At 41.1% G+C, this 19300-nt stretch overlaps 3 protein-coding genes across 5 annotated transcripts; 2 read left to right on the forward strand and 1 right to left on the reverse strand.

Moving 5' to 3' along the window:
• Window positions 1-94: 94 nt before the first annotated feature.
• Window positions 95-1719, forward strand: pla2g1b (phospholipase A2, group IB (pancreas)). Its single transcript, XM_014171748.3, has 4 exons — window positions 95-178; window positions 549-705; window positions 1033-1166; window positions 1410-1719. The coding sequence occupies exons 1-4, from the start codon at window positions 130-132 to the stop codon at window positions 1523-1525; spliced, it is 456 nt and encodes a 151-aa protein (XP_014027223.1). The 5' UTR covers window positions 95-129; the 3' UTR covers window positions 1526-1719.
• On the reverse strand, window positions 1669-14116 carry asgrl1 (asialoglycoprotein receptor-like 1). Of its 3 annotated transcripts, XM_014171743.3 has the most exons (7): window positions 13785-14114; window positions 10101-10184; window positions 9393-9488; window positions 3347-3400; window positions 2814-2953; window positions 2615-2730; window positions 1669-2050 (listed from the first exon to the last, which is right to left on the reverse strand). In XM_014171743.3, the coding sequence occupies exons 1-7, from the start codon at window positions 13885-13887 to the stop codon at window positions 1894-1896; spliced, it is 750 nt and encodes a 249-aa protein (XP_014027218.1). In that variant the 5' UTR covers window positions 13888-14114; the 3' UTR covers window positions 1669-1893. The 3 variants fall into 3 exon arrangements, with proteins under 3 accessions (XP_014027218.1, XP_014027220.1, XP_014027221.1); XM_014171745.3 differs by lacking the exon at window positions 10101-10184 and having other exon boundaries at window positions 13785-14116; XM_014171746.3 differs by lacking the exon at window positions 9393-9488 and having other exon boundaries at window positions 13785-14116.
• A 1994-nt stretch (window positions 14117-16110) lies between these two features.
• Window positions 16111-18474, forward strand: LOC106585487 (cytochrome c oxidase subunit 6A, mitochondrial). The gene is made up of 3 exons (XM_014171742.3): window positions 16111-16303; window positions 17857-18005; window positions 18170-18474. Exons 1-3 carry the CDS (start codon window positions 16111-16113, stop codon window positions 18257-18259), a joined length of 432 nt encoding a protein of 143 aa, XP_014027217.3. The 3' UTR covers window positions 18260-18474.
• The last annotated feature ends 826 nt before the right edge of the window (window positions 18475-19300 follow it).

A 19300-nucleotide genomic window follows, 5' to 3' on the forward strand; every position in this document is an offset into this window, starting at 1 on the left:
TGTCTGTGCAGTTTACTGTGCACTGTGTATCTCACCTTATCTAATCATCCAACGCCTGCCCCTAAAGGCCATGATTCTATATATATATATCAGTTGCGTTCCAGATCAGTGATACTCTTCATCACCAAAATGAGGTCTTCTCACACTCTGCTGCTGTTAGCCTTCTGTCTGCCTGTCTGTAAGTATTCTTAATTACACTGGATTTTAAGACAGAGCTTTGATGCTGTCGATGCTTTTTAATAACAGAGCAGTGTACAGTCATCCTGTCATAGCTTTCTTTGCTGAAAATATTCCTTTAGTTAAGTCAGTGTGCACTGCAAAATATTTGACTCACAGCTGGTTATGCAAAATACATTTACATTAAGCAATAAGGGCTCACCAGTCAGTTGCCTAGAATGTGACGTTTCCCAGTTCAACCATGATGCTGTATGGTTCCATTTGAGTGATTCACTAGTTTTTATTTGTTTCTGATATAAAAATGGTAATGTCCGGTGTAGATATTTGAATGTGCTCTGTCTGTCTGAGACGTGGCCCCTCGTGTGTTTCAGTGCTGGCGGTGCATGAACCCAGCCCATGGGCACTATGGCAGTTCAGAGCGATGATCGTCTGTGTCAACCCTAGCAGCTGGCCTGTGCTGGACTACGCTGACTATGGCTGCTACTGTGGGAAGGGAGGCTCAGGCACACCTGTGGATGATCTGGACAGGTACGCAGTCAGGGAGGGGAGGATGGGGTCAGGGGTGTTGAACACGGCAAGAATCTGAGAAGAGGATGAATTTGAACCTGGAGGTTGTGTACACGGTGTAGGTGGATGGCGGGAGTTACACTGTGTGTGTGTGTGTGTGTGTGTGTGTGTGTGTGTGTGTGTGTGTGTGTGTGTGTGTGTGTGTGTGTGTGTGTGTGTGTGTGTGTGTGTGTGTGTGTGTGTGTGTGTGTGTGGGGGGGGGGGGGGGGGGGGGGGTGTATACATTAGCTTTAACGGGAAGTCAGTCATTATACTTGTATTGAAACAGATGCCCTCTGTGTGTTCCAGATGCTGTCAGGTTCATGACTACTGCTACTCTGATTCCATGCAACATGAGGATTGCTGGGGCATCTTTGACAACCCTTACACTGAAATATATAGCTACCAGTGTGACAGAGCCTCTAAGACTGTCACCTGCAAAGGCGAGTGTGATCAGCCTAACTATAGGATTCAAAAACAGTCCCTTTGTCAAAATATAACTTTTATTCTGCAACAGCACCCCCTTTAGGATGGTCTAGTCCTCTGCATCTTTTAAATTGGAGAAGCTCTATTTTCCTTCCCCCTTGAAATTTACCATTTACCATTACCCATCTTTCTCCTTCTCAATTTTCCCTCTTCTTCCCCTCCCGCCTCCTTACTTTTTCTTCTGTCTCTCTCTCATACAGAAAACAACAATCCATGTGAGATGTTTATCTGCGAGTGTGACAGAAAAGCAGCCATGTGCTTTGAGAAGGCGGGGTACAACCCAGAGCATGCGCACCTTCCCAGTGAGCACTGCTAGTATGGAAATGCACGGGAAACCAGGACATAACCTGCACATCCAATATGTGCCTCTGTAATGGTTATTGCTATTCATATACACCCACAGATAGAGTGGATGCTGAACTGGAAAAATATCTGATGAAAAGACCTCCAAGAAAGCTATTAAATTCTGACATACCAAGGTTTAATTAAACATTATTCTGTATAACCTCACGTTATACACTGTGTGCTTCTTATGCTCAATACCATCATTTGTGATTGTTATAAAGTCACTGAAAGAAAACCATCCTTTCTCCTGTATCCTGAGACTGTCATGTTATATCAGTCAGGCAGCACTGGCATAGCTTACAGCTCATGTGTCAATGGCAAGCATGGGTCTACTGTTTCTCATTTCCCCTTTGCCTCACAGATGTAATTGTACATTAGGTTGCAGTCTGCATCATTCCACAGCTTGCGTCGTCTGTGTGGACCGTCATGAAGCTGTCCACAGTCCTCTCCACTCACACCAACGTGCCAGTCGTCTGGCTGCCCTTTATCCCAGAAGCTGAGCAAAGACAGTAGAGGGAAGGATATTACCTATTATAAACTGGGTGGTTCCAGCCCTGAATGCTGATTGGCTGACAGCCGTGGTATACCACTTGTATGCCAAAACATATATTTTTCACTGCTCTGGTTAGGTTGGTAACCAGTTTATAATAGCAATAAGGCATCTCGGGGGTTTGTGGTATATGGCCAAAATACCACAGCTAAGGGCTGTACCCAGTCACTCTGCGCTGCGTCGTGCATAAGAACAGCCCTTAGCCGTGGTATATTGGCCATATATCACATCCCCTTAGGCCTTATAGCTTAATTATAATGTCTGATGACTGTGTTTTTAGGATGTAATACAAATATCCCTACTCCAGAGGAGGCTGGTGGGAGGAGCTATAGGAGGATGGGCTCACTGTAATGGCTGGAATGGAATCAATAGAATGGAGTCAAACAAGTTTTTTTTCATGTGTTTGATGTGTGTGGTGTGTTTGGTACCATTCCATTCCAGTCATTACACTGAGCCTGTCCTCCCACCAGCCTCCGCTGCCCTACTCTCATCATCCCAGTACTCCCTTACTGTGGAACTGATTTGTAGTCAGTTCCATCCACCCAGGTCCAGTGGCCCTCTTGTGTTCTCTCCACAAGCCCAACCCAGTATCTCTCTCCTGCATCAATCACTTGGGAGATGTAGTCCTAAACAGCACAAATAGAGAATATTTAACATAGCCCACAGCTCTTGATATGAGACCAATACTGCTTCACTTCCTTGGCCTTACCAGCTCATCCTCACTGTTAAGAACAAGCAGGTGTGCTCCTAGCTCAATACATTTTTCCTCTGCACTGTTCCAGTTGAGCTTCCTTTTTGATGCCAGGTAGCAGCTATCCTGGAAAGACCACCATTCTTCACTACAAGTTCCTGAGGAGGACACAATGTTTTGCACAATGGATAGGGATGGACTTTATCTACCAATCACTAGCGGTTCTGGGGGGGGGGGGCAGGGGGGGCCAGTGCCCCTGTGACAACAATTTTGGACCCCCTTGTGGCCCCCCTAAATGTGGAGTATGAAATCATTTTTACATAACAGATTTTTGCTATCGTTCTTTTTTTACATCCGTTATTAGACAGTGGCAACGATGATGATTATGAACATGGTCTTTTGCCTGCTAATGCCTGCAATGCAGTGAAGAAAACGATATGACAACAATAACGTCTAATGTAACTGGCCCCTCTAATAGTACAACTGGCCCCAGCTTGGCCCCCCCAGTTGAAATGGTCAAGAACCGCCACTGCTACCAATAAGTCACTTACCTCTCACTGGAAGCTGATATTCATCATAATAGTGATGGTTGATAGTAGCTGGGTCTGAAAGGGACAAGAGTAAGATAATGAATGAAGGAAGGAGTGAGAGATTATGAACAAAGCATCTACAATGTTATCCACTGATATACAGTGCCTTCGGAAAGTATTCAGACCCCCTGACTTTTTCCACATTTGTTACGTTACAGCCTTATTATAAAATTGATAAAATAGTTTTTTTCCCCTCATCAATCTGACAGAGCAAAAATAGGTTTTTAGACATTTTTGCAAATGTATTACAAATAAAAACAGATATCACATTTACATAAGTATTCAGACCCTTTACTTGTTGAAGCACCTTTGGCAGCGATTACAGTCTTGAGTCCTCTTGGGTATGACGCTAAAAGCTTGGCACAACTGTGTTTGGGGAGTTTCTCCCATTCTTCTCTGCAGATCCTCTCAAGCTCTGTCAGGTTGGATGGGGAGCGTCGCTGCACAGCTATTTTCAGGTTTCTCCAGAGATGTTTGATCGGGTTCAAGTCCGGGCTGTGGCTGGGCCACTCAAGGACATTCAGAGACTTGTCCCGAAGCCACTCTTGTGTTGTCTTGCCTGTGTCCTTAGGGTCATTGTCCTGTTGGAAGGTGAACCTTTACCCCAGTCTGAGGTCTTGAGCAGGTTTTCATCAAGGATCTTTTCATCAAGTCAGTTAAGAACAAATTCTTATTTACAATGAAAGCCTACTGGAAAAGAGTGCCTTGTTCAGGGGAAGAACAACAGATTTTTACCTTGTCAGCTCGGGGATTCGATCCAACAACCTTCCGGTTACTGGCCCAACACTCTAACCACTAAGCTACCTGCCGCCTCTCTGTTCATCTTTGCCTCGATCCTGACTAGTCAAACAAAAAACATCCAGTCCACGGCAGTCCTGTGGGCAAAAACAGCTAGTTGATGAGAGGTCAAAGGAGAATGGCAAGAATCGTGCAAGCTAACTGGCGGGCCACAAATAGGCAAATAACGGCACAGTACTACAACGGTGTGCAGAATGGCATCTCAGAATTCACAACTCCTCTGTCCTTATATTAGGTCCCACCATTGACAGTGCATGTCAGAGCAAAAACCAAGCCATGAGGTTGAAGGAATTGTCCGTAGAGCTCCGAGACAGGATTGTGTCAAGGCACAGATCTGGGGAAGGGTACCAAAACATTTCTGCAGCTTTGAAGGTCAACTAAGAACACAGTGGCCTCCATCATTCTTAAATGGAAGAAGTTTGGAACCACCATGACTCTTCCTAGAGCTGGCCGCCCGGCCAAACTGAGCAATCTGGAGAGAAGGGCCTTGGTCAGGGAGGTGACCAAGAACCCGATGGTCACTCTGACAGAGCTCCAGAGTTCCTCTGTGGAGATGGGAGAACCTTCCAGAAGGATTATAATCTCTGCAGCAATCCACCTGTAGAAAGGCCCATGGAGTTGATGGAATCGTCCCTTTAATTCATGGCCACTTGCTCAGCTGGGCCAGGGGCGCTTTAATTAGGTCAGGTGGAAATGTCCGACAGATCTCAACTCATTAAAAGGAGGGAATCGCCATCGCCAGACCTCGCTGCTTTCTCTTCCTTAACTCCGTCTAATCCAGACATTCTGTGCGTACATGAATCAACGTGAATCCACCGAATCTGTTACCTTTCATCTGAACTATCTGTTGCGATCGAGAGAGCGGGCCATCAGTTATTGTTTATAGTTATTACCGTGGAGCGCGGCTTGGAGCACATGCTTCAAACCTATTGTGTTATGTCAATGGACAATGATCACGGCCTTACAGATCATCACAGGCCAATTATGCCATTGACATATGGTTGAAATGTAACGAACTTACATGTATATATGAAGACAAACCTGAAAGGATGAAATATGAAACGTCATTATTGTTTGCTGAACTGATCAATTCTGATATCAAACTGATGGAGATTATAGATTAAATAACCGATAACTGATTGAATTATTTGTATTATTATTCTCATGATTATGATGAACAGTTATGAGCCGAAATGCCTCAACGACGATTCCTATTGACTTCTTATTGACCTGAATTGCTGAATTACCTAATTATGTTAATAATGAGAATGATTGTTATGATTTGACCTTTGTGATTATGAATTTGATTGGATACATGTTATTCTGTTTCCTTTGTTATGCAGCACTGACAAACTACCCAGTAAATATACCACTTTATGGTTAAAGGAATTCCTGCCTCAGTCTCATCCATTCCTCTGTCACCTGACCCATGACCACCTGTTCATCTTCACTGTCAGTCATTCTACCTGTCCAGCTACCCACACAGATTCCAATCATCTTTCACCACCAATCATGCCTTTATGGTAGAGTGGCCAGACGGAAGACACTCTTCAGTAAAAGGCACATGACTGCCCGCTTGGAATTCGCCAAAAGGCACCTAAAGACTCTCAAACCATGAGAAGCAAGATTCTCTGGTCTGATGAAACCAAGATTGAACTCTTTGGCCTGAATGTCAAGTGTCACATCTGGAAGAAACCAGGCACTGCTCATCACCTGGCCAATACCATCCCTATGGTGAAGCATGGTGGTGGCAGCATCATACTGTGCGGATGTTTTTCTGCGGCAGGGACTGGGAGACTAATCAGGGAAAGATGAACAGAGCAAAGTACAGAGAGAACCTGCTCCAGAGCGCTCAGGACTTATGTAAATGTCATATTTCAAGTTTTTTCTAAAAGCCTGTTTTTGATTTGACATTATGGGGTATTATGTGTAGTTTGATGAGGGAAAACAACTATTTAATCCATTTTAGAATAAGGCTGTAAAGTAACAAAAATGTGAAAACAGTCAAGGGGTCTGAATACTTTCCAAATGCACTGTATGTGTCTAAAAAACAGAAATACTTTCTTATATATTCTAGATATAGGACAGACAATTCAAAACCTAATTTCTTATTATTTATTTTTGGACTGTCTGTTTTGCCATTTATGAATGTATTATTCAATGTGTTTCCATGGTCTACAGTAGTAAAGGCCATATTCAATATTTTATCAAATAATCTAAAATAAGTATATACAGTTGAAGTCGGAAGTACATACACTTAGGTTTGAGTTATTAAAACTCTTTTTTCAACCACTCCACAAATTTCATGTTTACAAACTATGGTTTTGGCAAGTCAGTTAAGACATTTACTTTGTGCATGACAAACAATATTTAATTTATAATTCACTGTATTACAATTCCAGTGGATCAGAAGTTTACATACACTAAGTTGACTGTGCCTTTAAACAGCTTGGAAAATTCCAGAAAATTATGTCATGACTTTAGAAGCTTTTGATAGGCTAATTGACATCATTTGAGTCAATTGGAGGTGTACCTGTGGATGTATTTCAAGGCCTACCTTCAAACTCAGTGCCTCTTTTCTTGACATCATGGGAAAATCACAAGAAATCAGCCAAGACCTCAGAAAAAAAATTGTAGACCTCCACAAGTCTGGTTCATCCTTGGGAGAAATGTCCAAACGCCTGAAGGTACCACGTTCATCTGTACAAACAATAGTACGCAAGTATAAACATCATGGGACCACGCAGCCGCCATACCGCTCAGGAAGGAGACACGTTCTGTCTCCTAGAGATGAACATACTTTGGTGCGAAAAGTGCAAATCAATCCCAGAACAACAGCAAAGGACCTTGTGAAGATGCTGGAGGAAAGAGGTTCCAAAGTATCTATATCCACAGTAAATCGAGTCCTATATCGACATAACCTGAAAGGCTGCTCAGCAAGGAAGAAGCCACTGCTCCGAAACTGCCATAAAAAAGCCAGACTATGGTTTGCAACTGCACATGGGGACAAAGATTGTACTTCTTTGAGAAATATCCTCTGGTCTGATGAAACAAAAATAGAACTGTTTGGCCATAATGACAATCGTTATGTTTGGAGGAAAAAGGGGGATGCTTGCAAGCCGAAGAACCCCATCCCAACCGTGAAGCACGGGGGTGGCAGCATCATGTTGTGGGGGTGATTTGCTGCAGGAGGAAGTGGTGCACTTCACAAAATAGATGGTAACATGAGGGAAGAAAATTATGTGGATATATTAAGGCAACATCTCAAGACATCAGTCAGGAAGTTAAAGCTTGGTCGCAAATGGGTCTTCCAAATGAACAATGACCCCAAGCATACTTCCAAAGTTGTGGCAAAATGGCTTAAGGACAACAAAGTCAAGGTATTGGAGTGGCCATCACAAAGCCCTGACCTCAATCCTATAGAAAATTTGTGGGAAGAACTGAAAAAGTGTGTGTGCGCAAGGAGGCCTACAAACCTGACTCAGTTACACCAGCTCTGTCAGGAGGAATGGGCCAAAATTCACCCGACTTATTGTGGGAAGCTTGTGGAAGGTTACCCGAAACGTTTTATCCAAGTTAAACAATTTAAAGGCAATGCTACCAAATACTAATTGAGTGTATGTAAACTTCTGACCCACTGGGAATGTGATGAAAGAAATAAAAGCTGAAATAAATCATTCTCTCTACTATTATTCTGACATTTCACATTCTTAAAATAAAATGGGGATCTTAACTGACCTAAAATAGAGAATTTTTAACAGAATTAAATGTCAGGAATTGTGAAAAACTGAGATTAAATGAATTTGGCTAAGGTGTATGTAAACTTCCGACTTCAACTGTATATACCTACAGGGCTATCTAAATTATCTATGGTATGACCATTTTAAACAATTTCATATGTTAGCTTAGTACACACATTCCCCATGTACACATACAAATCAGGTCATGTCTGAAACAATGGGGCAGTCTTTGATCTGGCTAATGGAGTTCTGAAATATAATTTTCTTCCCACAGGTGATCATAATGCCATTCCATACGTTAGTGGTTGTTCTGACACTCCCTATGGAATAGTACATACATTGTGCTCCAAAAGTATTGGGACAGTGACACATTTTTTGTTGTTTTGGCTCTGTATTCCAGCACTTTGGATTTGAAATGATACGGTCTGAAAGTGCAGACTGTCAGCTTTAATTTTAGGGTATTTACAGCAGTTTTTGTACATAGTCCCCCCATTTTAGGGGAGGAATTTTGGACAAATTCACTTATATGTGTATTAAAGTAGTCAAAAGTGTACTTTTTGGTCTCATATTCTTAGCAGGCAATTATTACATCAAACTTGTGACTCTACAAACGTGTTGAATCCATTTGCTGTTTGTTTTGGTTGTGTTTTAAGATTATTTGGTGCCCAATAAAATAAATAATAATAATAAATACTGTGTAATTTTGGAGTTACTTTTATTGTAAATAATAATATAGTATGTTTCTAAACACATAATGTGGATGCTACCATGATTATGGATTGTCCTGAATGAATCGTGAATAATGATAAGTGAGAAGGTTACACAAATATCATACTCCGTAGACATGCTAACCTCTTACCATTACAATAACAGGGGTTATTGATCTTTGTGCCTCTGTAACTTTCTTACTCACCATTATTCACGATTATCCATAATCATGGTAGCATCCACATATTTTAGTCTTATAATAAAAGTGACTCCAAAATGACACAATACATGATTCTCCATTCAGTTCTTATTGGGCAAAACATATTCTGAAACAGAAACACAACCAAAACAAACTGCAAATGCATCCAACAAGTTTGTAGTCAAAAGCGTGCCAGGAATATGGGACCAAGTACTACACTTTTGACTACTTTAATGCACTAGAAGTGAATTTGTCCAAATACTTATGAATACTTCAAATGAGGGGACTAGATACATAAAGTGCTTTTATTTCTAAAAGGTAAAACAAATATGTATGAAAATACCCTCAGATACAGTATAAGGGGATATTCTGTACTGTCGCCTCATATGAAACATTTGATCTCAAATCCAAAATACTTCGTTAGAGTATTTTTTTTTATAGCTTCACTGTCCAAATAAATACAGGAGGGGAGTGTACATGTCTAATATAATATATAGCCCTTCAACAAGACTCTGAGGTTTATTAGTCCTTTAGTAATAAAAGCCTTTATACATCACTGTACCTGAACTGGAAGATGTGGCACAAGCACTCATCACAGTCTTGTTCAGGGACTCAAGGTAAAGATGGACATCAACTATCGCTTGGTTTAACTGAGAGACTTAGGAAAATGGAGGAAGAATTGATTGAAGAAAAAAAATATGAAATTATGAATTGGTGGAAATTAAATAGAGAGTTTAACAATACAATTTGATTTGTCTTTTGGTCCCCTTGAATGATAAATGAACTGTACAATTAAGCAAGCTGTCACGTCCTGACCAGTAATAAGATTATTTGCTATTGTAGTTTGGTCAGGACATGGCAGAGGGTATTTTGTTTATGTGTTTCGGGGTGATGGTTTATGTAGTAGGGTGTTTGATTTATTATTTCAGTTTTTTTTGGTCACTGCTCTGTTAGTCTATTTCTATGTTCTTTCTAGTTAGACTGTTTCTATGTTTAGTTAATTGGGGTGTGGACTCTCAATTGGAGGCAGGGGTTGTCTAGTTGCCTTTGATTGAGAGTCCTATATATTAGGGTGTGTTTGTAATTTGTGGGAGGTTGTTTCTTGTTTTGCCTGTGTGAGCATGACAAGACTGTTTTGTTGTTTGTGAGTTCTTCGTTTTTGTTATTTTGGTGTTCTCTTGATTTAAAAATGAATTAACAAGATGAGCATCCACATTCCTGCTGCGTTTTGGTCCTCTATCCCCGACGACAACCGTTACACAAGCCTTACATTTTAGTCCAGTTATCAGCAGTAGTATCAACAGGAGAAGCACCAAGACACCATACAGGAGATGAACGACCCTGCTCTGCATACCTGAAATAATATACAGTGGGAAGAAAAAGTATGTGAACCCTTTAGAATTACCAGGGTTTCTGCATAAATTGGTCATAACATTTTATCTGATCTTCATCTAAGTCACAACAATAGACAATCACAGTCTGCTTAAATTAATAACACATAAACAATTATAATTTTTCATGTCTTTAATGAACACACTGTGTAAACATTCACAGTGCAGGTTGGAAAAAGTACATGAACCCTTGGATTTAATAACAGGTTAACCCTCCTTTGGCAGCAATAACCTGAACCAAACGTTTTCTGTAGTTGCGGATCAGACCTGCACAACGGTCAGGAGGAATTTTGGACCATTCCTCTTTACAAAACTTTATCAGTTCCACAATATTCTTGGGATGTCTGGTGTGAACCACTCTCTTGAGGTCCTGCCACAGCATCTCAATCGGGTTGAGGTCAGGACTGACTGGGCCACTTCTGTTCAAGCCATTCTATTGTTGATTTACTTCTGTCTTTTGGGTTGTTGTCCTGTTGCATCACCTAACTTCTGTTGAGCTTCAATTGGTTAACAGATAGCCTTACATTCTCCTGCAAAATGTCTTGATAAACTTGGGAATTCATTTTTCCATCGATGATAGCAAGCTGTCCAGGCCCTGAGGCAGCAAAGCAGCCCCACCATAGTTTACAGTTTGGATGAGGTGTTGATGTTGGTGTGCTGTGCTTTTCTTCTCCACACATAGTCTTGTGTGTTCCTTCCAAACAACACAACTTTAGTTTAATCTGTCCAAAGAATATTTTGCCAGTAGCACTGAGGAACATCCAGGTGCTCTTTTGCAAACTTTAGACATGCAGCAATGTTTTTTTTGGACAGCAGTGGCTTCTTCCGTGGAGTCCTCCAATGAACACCATTCTTGTTTAGTGTTTTTGTAACGGTCGTCGTGAACACAGGACCAAAACGCAGCGGGAATATGAATGCTCATCTTTTTTAATATTTAAGAAAAGTGAACACTTACAAAATAAACAAAACATCGACTACACAGTTCCATAAGGCAAAGTAGCTATACAGAAAACATCTACCCACAAAACACAAAGGAAAAACAGGCTGCCTAAGTATGACTCCCAATCAGCAACAACGATATACAGCTGTTCCTGATTGAGTCATACCCGGCCGAAACAAAGAAATCCCAAACATAGAAACACGGACATAGAATGCCCACCCAAATCACACCCTGACCAAACCTAAATAGAGACATAAAAAGGCTCTCTCAGGTCAGGGCGGACAGTTTTACGTATCGTAGACTCGTCAACAGAGATGTTAGCATCTTCCAGAGATTTCTGTGTCTTTAGCTGACACTTTACAGTGAGGGAAAAAAGTATTTGATCCCCTGCTGATTTTGTACGTTTGCCCACTGACAAAGAAATGATCAGTCTATAATTTTAATGGTAGGTTTATTTGAACAGTGAGAGACAGAATAACAACAAAAAAATCCAGAAAAAACACATGTCAAAAATGTTATAAATTGATTTGCATTTTAATGAGGGAAATAAGTATTTGACCCCTCTGCAAAACATGACTTAGTACTTGGTGGCAAAACCCTTGTTGGCAATCAGAGGTCAAACGTTTCTTGTAGTTGGCCACCAGGTTTGCACACATCTCAGGAGGGATTTTGTCCCACTCCTCTTTGCATATCTTCTCCAAGTCATTAAGGTTTCGAGGCTGACGTTTGGCAACTCGAACCTTCAGCTCCCTCCACAGATTTTCTATGGGATTAAGGTCTGGAGACTGGCTAGGCCACTCCGGGACCTTAATGTGCTTCTTCTTGAGCCACTCCTTTGTTGCCTTGGCCGTGTGTTTTGGGTCATTGTCATGCTGGAATACCCATCCACGACCCATTTTCAATGCCCTGGCTGAGGGAAGGAGGTTCTCACCCAAGATTTGACAGTACATGGCCCCGTCCATCGTCCCTCTGATGCGGTGAAGTTGTCCTGTCCCCTTATCAGAAAAACACCCCTAAAGCATAATGTTTCCACCTCCATGTTTGACGGTGGGGATGGTTTTCTTGGGTTCATAGGCTGCATTCCTCCTCCTCCAAACACGGCGAGTTGAGTTGATGCCAAAGAGCTCCATTTTGGTCTCATCTGACCACAACACTTTCACCCAGTTGTCCTCTGAATCATTCAGATGTTCATTGGCAAACTTCAGATGGGCATGTATATGTGCTTTCTTGAGCAGGGGGACCTTGCTGGCGCTGCAGGATTTCAGTCCTTCACGGCGTAGTGTGTTACCAATTGTTTTCTTGGTGACTATGGTCTCAGCTGTCTTGATATCATTGTCAAGATCCTCCCGTGTAGTTCTGGGCTGATTCCTCACCGTTCTCATGATCATTGCAACTCCACGAGGTGAGATCTTGCATGGAGCCCCAGGCCGAGGGAGACTGATAGTTCTTTTGTGTTTCTTCCATTTGCGAATAATCACTGTTGTCACATTCTCACCAAGCTGCTTGACGATGGTCTTGTAGCCCATTCCAGCCTTGTGTAGGTCTACAATCTTGTCCCTGGCATCCTTGGAGAGCTCTTTGGTCTTGGCCATGGTGGAGAGTTTGGAATCTGATTGATTGATTGCTTCTGTGGACAGGTGTCTTTTATACAGGTAACAAGATGAGATTAGGAGCACTCCCTTTAAGAGTGTGCTCCTAATCTCAGCTCGTTACCTGTATAAAAGACACCTGGGAGCCAGAAATCTTTCTGATTGAGAGGGGGTCAAATACTTATTTCCCTCATTAAAATGCAAATCCATTTATAACATTTTTGACATGCGTTTTTCTGGATTTTTTTGTTGTTATTCTGTCTCTCACTGTTCAAATAAAACTACCATTAAAATTATAGACTGATCATTACTTTGTCAGTGGGCAAACGTACAAAATCATCAGGGGATCAAATACTTTTTTCCCTCACTGTAGGATTCTTCTTAACCTCATTGAGCATTCTGCGCTGTGCTCTTGCAGTCATCTTTGCAGGACGGCCACTCCTAGGGAGAGTAGCAACAGTGCTGAAATTTCTCAATTTATAGACAATTTGTCTTACCGTAGACTGTCTTTTAGAGATACTTTTGCAACCCTTTCCAGCTTTATGCAAGGCAACAATTCTTAATCTTAGGTCTTCTGAGATCTCTTTTGTTCGAGGCATGGTTCACATCAGGCAATGTTTTTTTGTGAATAACAAACTGAAATTTTGTGAGTGTTTTTTAATGGGGCTCTAACCAAAATCTCCAATCTCGTCTCATTGATTCGACTCCAGGTTAGTTGACTCCAATTAGCTTTTGGAGAAGTCATTAGCCGAGGGGTTCACATACTTTTTCCAACCTACACTGTGAATGTTTAAATGATGTATTCAACATAGACAAGAAAAATACAATAATATGTGTGTTATTAGTTTAAGCACACTGTGTTTGTCTATTATTGTGACTTAGATGAAGATCAGATAAAATGTTATGTAAAATGTATGCAGAAATCCAGGTAATTCCAAAGGGTTCACATACTTTTTCTTGCCACTGTTCATGGAGAAAATTACATGGAATATGAAGGCACATTAACAGATATTGATTAAAATAGATTAGTTTACCTCTTTGTGGGATGATTTTCAGCTGACTGTGGTTACTTTCAATGTCAGACGTACCAAATTGATCATACTGAATGGAATCCATTACTGGAGGAGAGATTTCCATTTTGAAAATGAACTGAGGTCTTTAGTGCTTTTGTCAGCAATATGCCCTGACTCAAAATGAAACATGTCACTCATCGCGTCCAGACATTTGCAATTTAGAGACAGAAAAGCTGGTAATCCGTAATGCATCTAAAGTTCTAATGTCCCAAATTAACCTGTGCTGTGGTAGTGAATTTATTCGTGCCAGGACAGTAAAGCAAATGAAAAGACAGATGATAGGAGCTCTTGTGTTTTAAGGTCATAGACTAAATAGTTGAATATTAACCTCTCAATCAATATGCTATGCTAACCTGCATCTCACAATCACATGAAATACAGACACCATGATGATTGATTTCCCAATTTGAATTATTATGTGTCTAAATCTCAACACACAGACTAGAGGAAAGTAGAGAATTATGTATTTAGAAAAAATCTGATTAAGTTCAGATATGATATGATTATTCAATAAAAGTCCAGATTCGAAATGTAGTAGGCTACATACATATCATATCCTAAATGTTTAGGCTAAATCTGATGATGGTGAGAAAGATTTTGCTGCCTACTACCAAACACAAACCCCCCCAAATCTTGGGGGGTTTATCCCTTACCTCACTCCTGTTATGTTCATGGAAATGTGAACACCTCTCAGCTGATCTATCAGTCTGTCCAGTCTTCTTCTGGTATTTGACCCAAGGTTCAAAGTTGTGTTTGTGTCTAGTCCTCCCACTGAGTTTGTTATATGTGATATTGAACAAAGAACACAAACAATTCTGAGAAGTAGCCAATCCAAGCTTGATACAAAGAACAATATAGAAGATTTGATAGCATAGGCCTAGGCTATATAAGAAGTCAAGATTATTATGAACTCATTCAGACAGAGTAGAATTTGCCATACGGTTCATACAGTTGGGTCCGTATTTGGTGATTTAGTTTACTGTAGATGCAAAACTGATGAATCTGGTATAATGTTGGTTAGGGTCATTTTCTCACATAGTCTCTGCATAGGCTACTGTAAAAAAAAGTATAGTTAAAATCTCATTTTTAGGCCTCACTTTTAAGGCACTGCATCACTACAGATCCTGGTTCGATCCCAGACTGTGTCGCAGCCGGCCGTGACCTTAAGACCCATGAGGCGGTACACAATTGGCCCATTGTTGTCCGGGTTAGGGGAGGGTTTAGTGTACTGTGCTTCCTCCGACCCATTGGTGCCTCTGGCTTCCGGATTAAGCGAGCGTTGTGTCAAGAAGCAGTGAGGCTTGGCGGGGTCATGTTTGGGAGGAGGCACTGCTCTCGACCTTCGCCTCTCCCGAGTCCGTACGGATGTTGCAGCGATGGGACAAGACTGTAACTACCAATTGGATAACACAAAAAAGGGGTACAAATGTAAGGATAAAAAAAATCTCACTTTTAAAAGTGAATATTCTGTTAACTCATACCCAAATAATGTTGTTGACTTATCCTACACTCCAGTCTAGGCTGCTGAGCAGAGGACTGCTCATAACAATGGCCAGAACAAAGCTAATGGAATAGCATCAATACCATTCCATTAATTCCTGAGTGCTCCCAAATGGAGCAGTTGTCTAAGCCACTGCATCTCAGTGTAAGAGGCATCACTACAGTTCCTGGTTTGAATCCAGACTGTATCACATCTGGCCGTCATTGGGAGTCCCATAGGGCAGCAAACAATTGGCCCAGCGCCGTCTGGGTTTGGCCGGGGTAGGCCGTCATTGTAAATAAGAATTTGTTCTTAACTGACTTGCCTAGTTAAATAAAGGTTACATTTTAAAATCAAATTTTCAAAAATTCTGCTCCAACCATTACCACAAACCCGTCCTCCCCAATTAAGGTGCCACCAACCTCCTGTGCCATACTCGTATTTTTGTCCAAAGCATAAATTAGAGGGGGGAAAAACCACTTCAGAAACCCCACCTCAAACTTGTATCTCAAACATGAACATAAAAATGCTATTTCCTCATATAGGATGATGTCATCACCCTGAGGAGGATGAGCGGGCCAATCAGCGGTCTACTTGCGTTCATATTTTTAATGACCGGTATAAGCCCACGCCACCCTGTTGTTGGGGTACGCCCACACCATTCCAATACAAAACAAAGCAGATTTTTTGCATACTTCATTTACATTTCTTGGAAAGAAAAGTATTTCACTCGTATTGTATTGTGTCATTGACATTTTTTGGAAAGAAAAGTATTTCCCTCTTATTGTATTGTACCTCTCTTTTCAGATGACCGTTCTAGGTGGCCTGGTTGTTGATTTAAGCGGAGCACGTTTCCCCTACATCACTTCCGTTCATCGAGTCAGAAAGACAGTGAAGATGGCGGCTTTCGGACGAATTTCTCAAACTCTCCTGCGGTCCTCATTGATCCAGACTCGTCAACGCTCTGCCACAGCGGCCCATGGTCATGGAGAGCAAACAGGTAATGCCACACAAACATTGCTCAAAGGACACGATATACGAATGACAAAACCGTAAACATATTCTTGGAGGACGTGGTACCTTCGTGACCTTGTTAACTAACGTCGGCGCGAAGCAGCATACAGTTGCTGTATTGGTTAACTAGCTAGGTTAGAGAACTCAACCACATACCTAGCTACACAGAACTCGTTGGCAATTGCTAAATCCCCATTCTATACTAGCCAGTTGGCTGGATTAACACAATGTTAGACTAGTTAGCTAACTAGAGCTCATTTGCAGAAGAGACCTTGGTCTCAACATGACTCCCTGTTGAATTAAATGTTATCTACGATAGCGGTTTTTATTTAACGTTTAGATATCTAGCTAACTAGCGTTAGATATCTAGTTAACTGTACACTCTTGCTAGCTTTCAAACCTACCAAACATCTGTCTAGGTTGTGTTTTCAATGTCCCATCTTTAGCTAGCCAAAGTTAGCGCAGTATGTGAAGGTAATGAAGAAACCAATTATTTAATCAGTTTCAAAATTGTGATTAACAATGTCGATGTCATGGAGATCAGTTGGCAAGCTCAAAGCCGTAGTGCGTTAAAGGTGTTCACTCATTTCGACCATAACTCTCCATGACCATGGGGGGTAGGAAACCTTGTACCTGGAGTGCTGCCAGTACTGCAGGACTTTGTCAACCTAGCATGACACCTTATTCATCCGATAACCTCTTTACCAACAGTAATTTTCTAAATTCTTAATCTTTTCTCCCAGGTCAGCAAAATGTTAAATCTAAACTATGAAGTGCCGTGGCACTCCACTGTGTGCACTAGTTCAAATGTGGTTAAATACTCTACTGAAACGTTTTTATTAATTTAACCTTTATTTAACTAGACAAGTCAGTTAAGAACAAATTGTTATTTTCTATGACGGCCTAGGAACAGTGGGTTAACTGCGTTGTTCAGGGGCAGAACCTCTGTAAACTGTACTTCAGTGGGCGCACAATTTCAAATGCTTAATGCAGTGATCACATCAAAGTATGTGATTAGCTAAGTTAGAGGCTCTTTGGAAATGGAAACTCAACAGTACACAACCTGCACCTGTTGCACTTTGGTGGTTGACATTGACATGTGCAGAGATTTAAATGTTTTTACCTTTATTTAACTAGGCAAGTCAGTTAAGAACAAATTGTTATTTTCAATGACGGCCTAGGAACAGTGGGTTAACTGCCTTGTTCAGGGGCAGAACGACAGATTTGTACCTTGTCAGCTTGAGGATTCGATCTTGCAACCTTTCAGTTACTAGTCCAATGCTCTAACTACTAGGCTACGCTGCCTCCCCTGATTGAGATACTTAGGATCTCAGCGGAGCACACATTCAAAGGGAAGTTACGCATTCCAGTGACCTCAAAGTAGCTATGTTAAGCTAACATGTCTGTCACATCACAATGAATTTGAACAGAACATAAAGGTTAAATGTATTAACTATAACTGGCTTCAGTGTAAATGAAGCCTTTGTTGCTCGTCAAACAACAATGTATTTTTTTTGGTTTCCTTTGTTTCTTCTCCAGCCAGAACATGGAAGATCCTCTCCTTTGTGGTTGCCCTTCCGGGGGTTGCAGTGTGCATGTTGAACATGTACCTGAAAATGCAGCACCATGCTGCACACCATGTGGAGCCAGAGTTTGTCCCTTACAGCCATCTGCGCATTCGCAGCAAGGTCTGATCAATTATGGCAAGATCCTAAATGGTTATTGTTGCAAAACGTATTTCTTTGATTATATACTTTTTTGCATTGTCTAATTTTTGCCTTGAGTAGTTACATTTGAATTTGCCCCCTGTTAATTTACTTTGTCATTATGTTAACTTGATTCTTCTCACCAGCGTTTCCCTTGGGGTGATGGCAACAAGAGCCTGTTCCACAACTCTGAAGTGAATGCCCTCCCTGATGGCTATGAGGGACGTGATGAGTGATCTCTCCCTCAGACCACCTCACACACTGGGACCAGTCTCTTTCCTCAACTCATTAGTTATTGGACCACACTCCCCAAACTGTTTACTCTTCTCTATTCTATTATGTTTACCTCTGTGCACCTGCCACAAGGGACCCAAAATGTTAGTTACATTTTTCTGGACCATTTAACAACATTTCTGCTTTAACTTAAATAAAATAAATAATTACCGAAATACATTGGTGTTTGTATCTCAACTTGACACAATATGGTTTCTAATGTCTGTTTCTCCAAATGTGTTTTAGAATAACGAAAGGAGTTTAGAACTTCATGTTTCAGAACGACGCACTGTTTGACCCTATTACACCTCTACTTTCACATGACTAACTTGTGATTTGCATTACTCTTGCAAACCAGTAGGGTTGTCACTAGTTACCACAGCCAAAGTCAAAATGGTCTATGAAAATGTATAACAAATTTACATTTGTATTAAAGGTGAGCCATAAGGTTAGCAGTGTGGTTAAGGTTAGGCTTGATGAGATTAAGAGATTGTAGAAATAGGTGGGGTTTAGCCATAATTATGGCTGTGGTAACTAGTGATGACCTGTTAGTAAATCTGTTTTCAGTTGTAAAATTGTCTGAAAGTCTTGCAAAGAAAGTTTATGAAATTTGAAAGTATTCTGCTGAGATTATTCTGCTGAGATTACTTGTGTTATCTTCAAAAAATGGGGAGGAAGAGTGCGTGAACTTCATTTGGAACAAGATTGTTGGGTAAGCTAAACATCAGCCAGCTGGTAGCTTGCTTGACATGGCACATGCTGCAAAGTGAAATTATGTTTTCCCGTAACTTTTGGGCTGTTCTGATCAGTTTGCTTTATTTTTTATTTTTTTTAAGTATCCAATTGCCAGCAGCAGTTGGTTCAATAGTGAATGCATGGCATATCAACATAAACAGTATGCCTACCTATGCATTTTACCTAGGATATAACTCAAATTCGAATTAATCCACTCTTAATCTGACTTTATAAATGTAGGGCGAGGGATGAATGTGGAAGACAGCCTT

The sequence above is a fragment of the Salmo salar genome, chromosome 24 (genome assembly GCF_965601325.2).
Source record: "Salmo salar chromosome 24, fSalSal1, whole genome shotgun sequence".
Taxonomy (NCBI): domain Eukaryota; kingdom Metazoa; phylum Chordata; class Actinopteri; order Salmoniformes; family Salmonidae; genus Salmo; species Salmo salar.

Excerpts from the sequence above, each read along its gene's own strand:
- pla2g1b (XM_014171748.3), top strand. The coding sequence starts at position 130 with ATGAGGTCTTCTCACACTCTGCTGCTGTTAGCCTTCTGTCTGCCTGTC. Across the intron at positions 706-1,032 it reads CCTGTGGATGATCTGGACAG|ATGCTGTCAGGTTCATGACT; the intron begins GTACGCAGTCAG and ends TGTGTGTTCCAG. Across the intron at positions 1,167-1,409 it reads TAAGACTGTCACCTGCAAAG|AAAACAACAATCCATGTGAG; the intron begins GCGAGTGTGATC and ends TCTCTCATACAG.
- asgrl1 (XM_014171743.3), bottom strand. The coding sequence starts at position 13,887 with ATGGAAATCTCTCCTCCAGTAATGGATTCCATTCAGTATGATCAATTT. Across the intron at positions 3,401-9,392 it reads TGCCACATCTTCCAGTTCAG|ACCCAGCTACTATCAACCAT; the intron begins GTACAGTGATGT and ends TGTCCCTTTCAG. Across the intron at positions 2,051-2,614 it reads GACTACAAATCAGTTCCACA|CTTCTGGGATAAAGGGCAGC; the intron begins GTAAGGGAGTAC and ends GTCTTTGCTCAG.
- LOC106585487 (XM_014171742.3), top strand. The coding sequence starts at position 16,111 with ATGACCGTTCTAGGTGGCCTGGTTGTTGATTTAAGCGGAGCACGTTTC. Across the intron at positions 16,304-17,856 it reads TGGTCATGGAGAGCAAACAG|CCAGAACATGGAAGATCCTC; the intron begins GTAATGCCACAC and ends TTTCTTCTCCAG. Across the intron at positions 18,006-18,169 it reads ATCTGCGCATTCGCAGCAAG|CGTTTCCCTTGGGGTGATGG; the intron begins GTCTGATCAATT and ends TCTTCTCACCAG.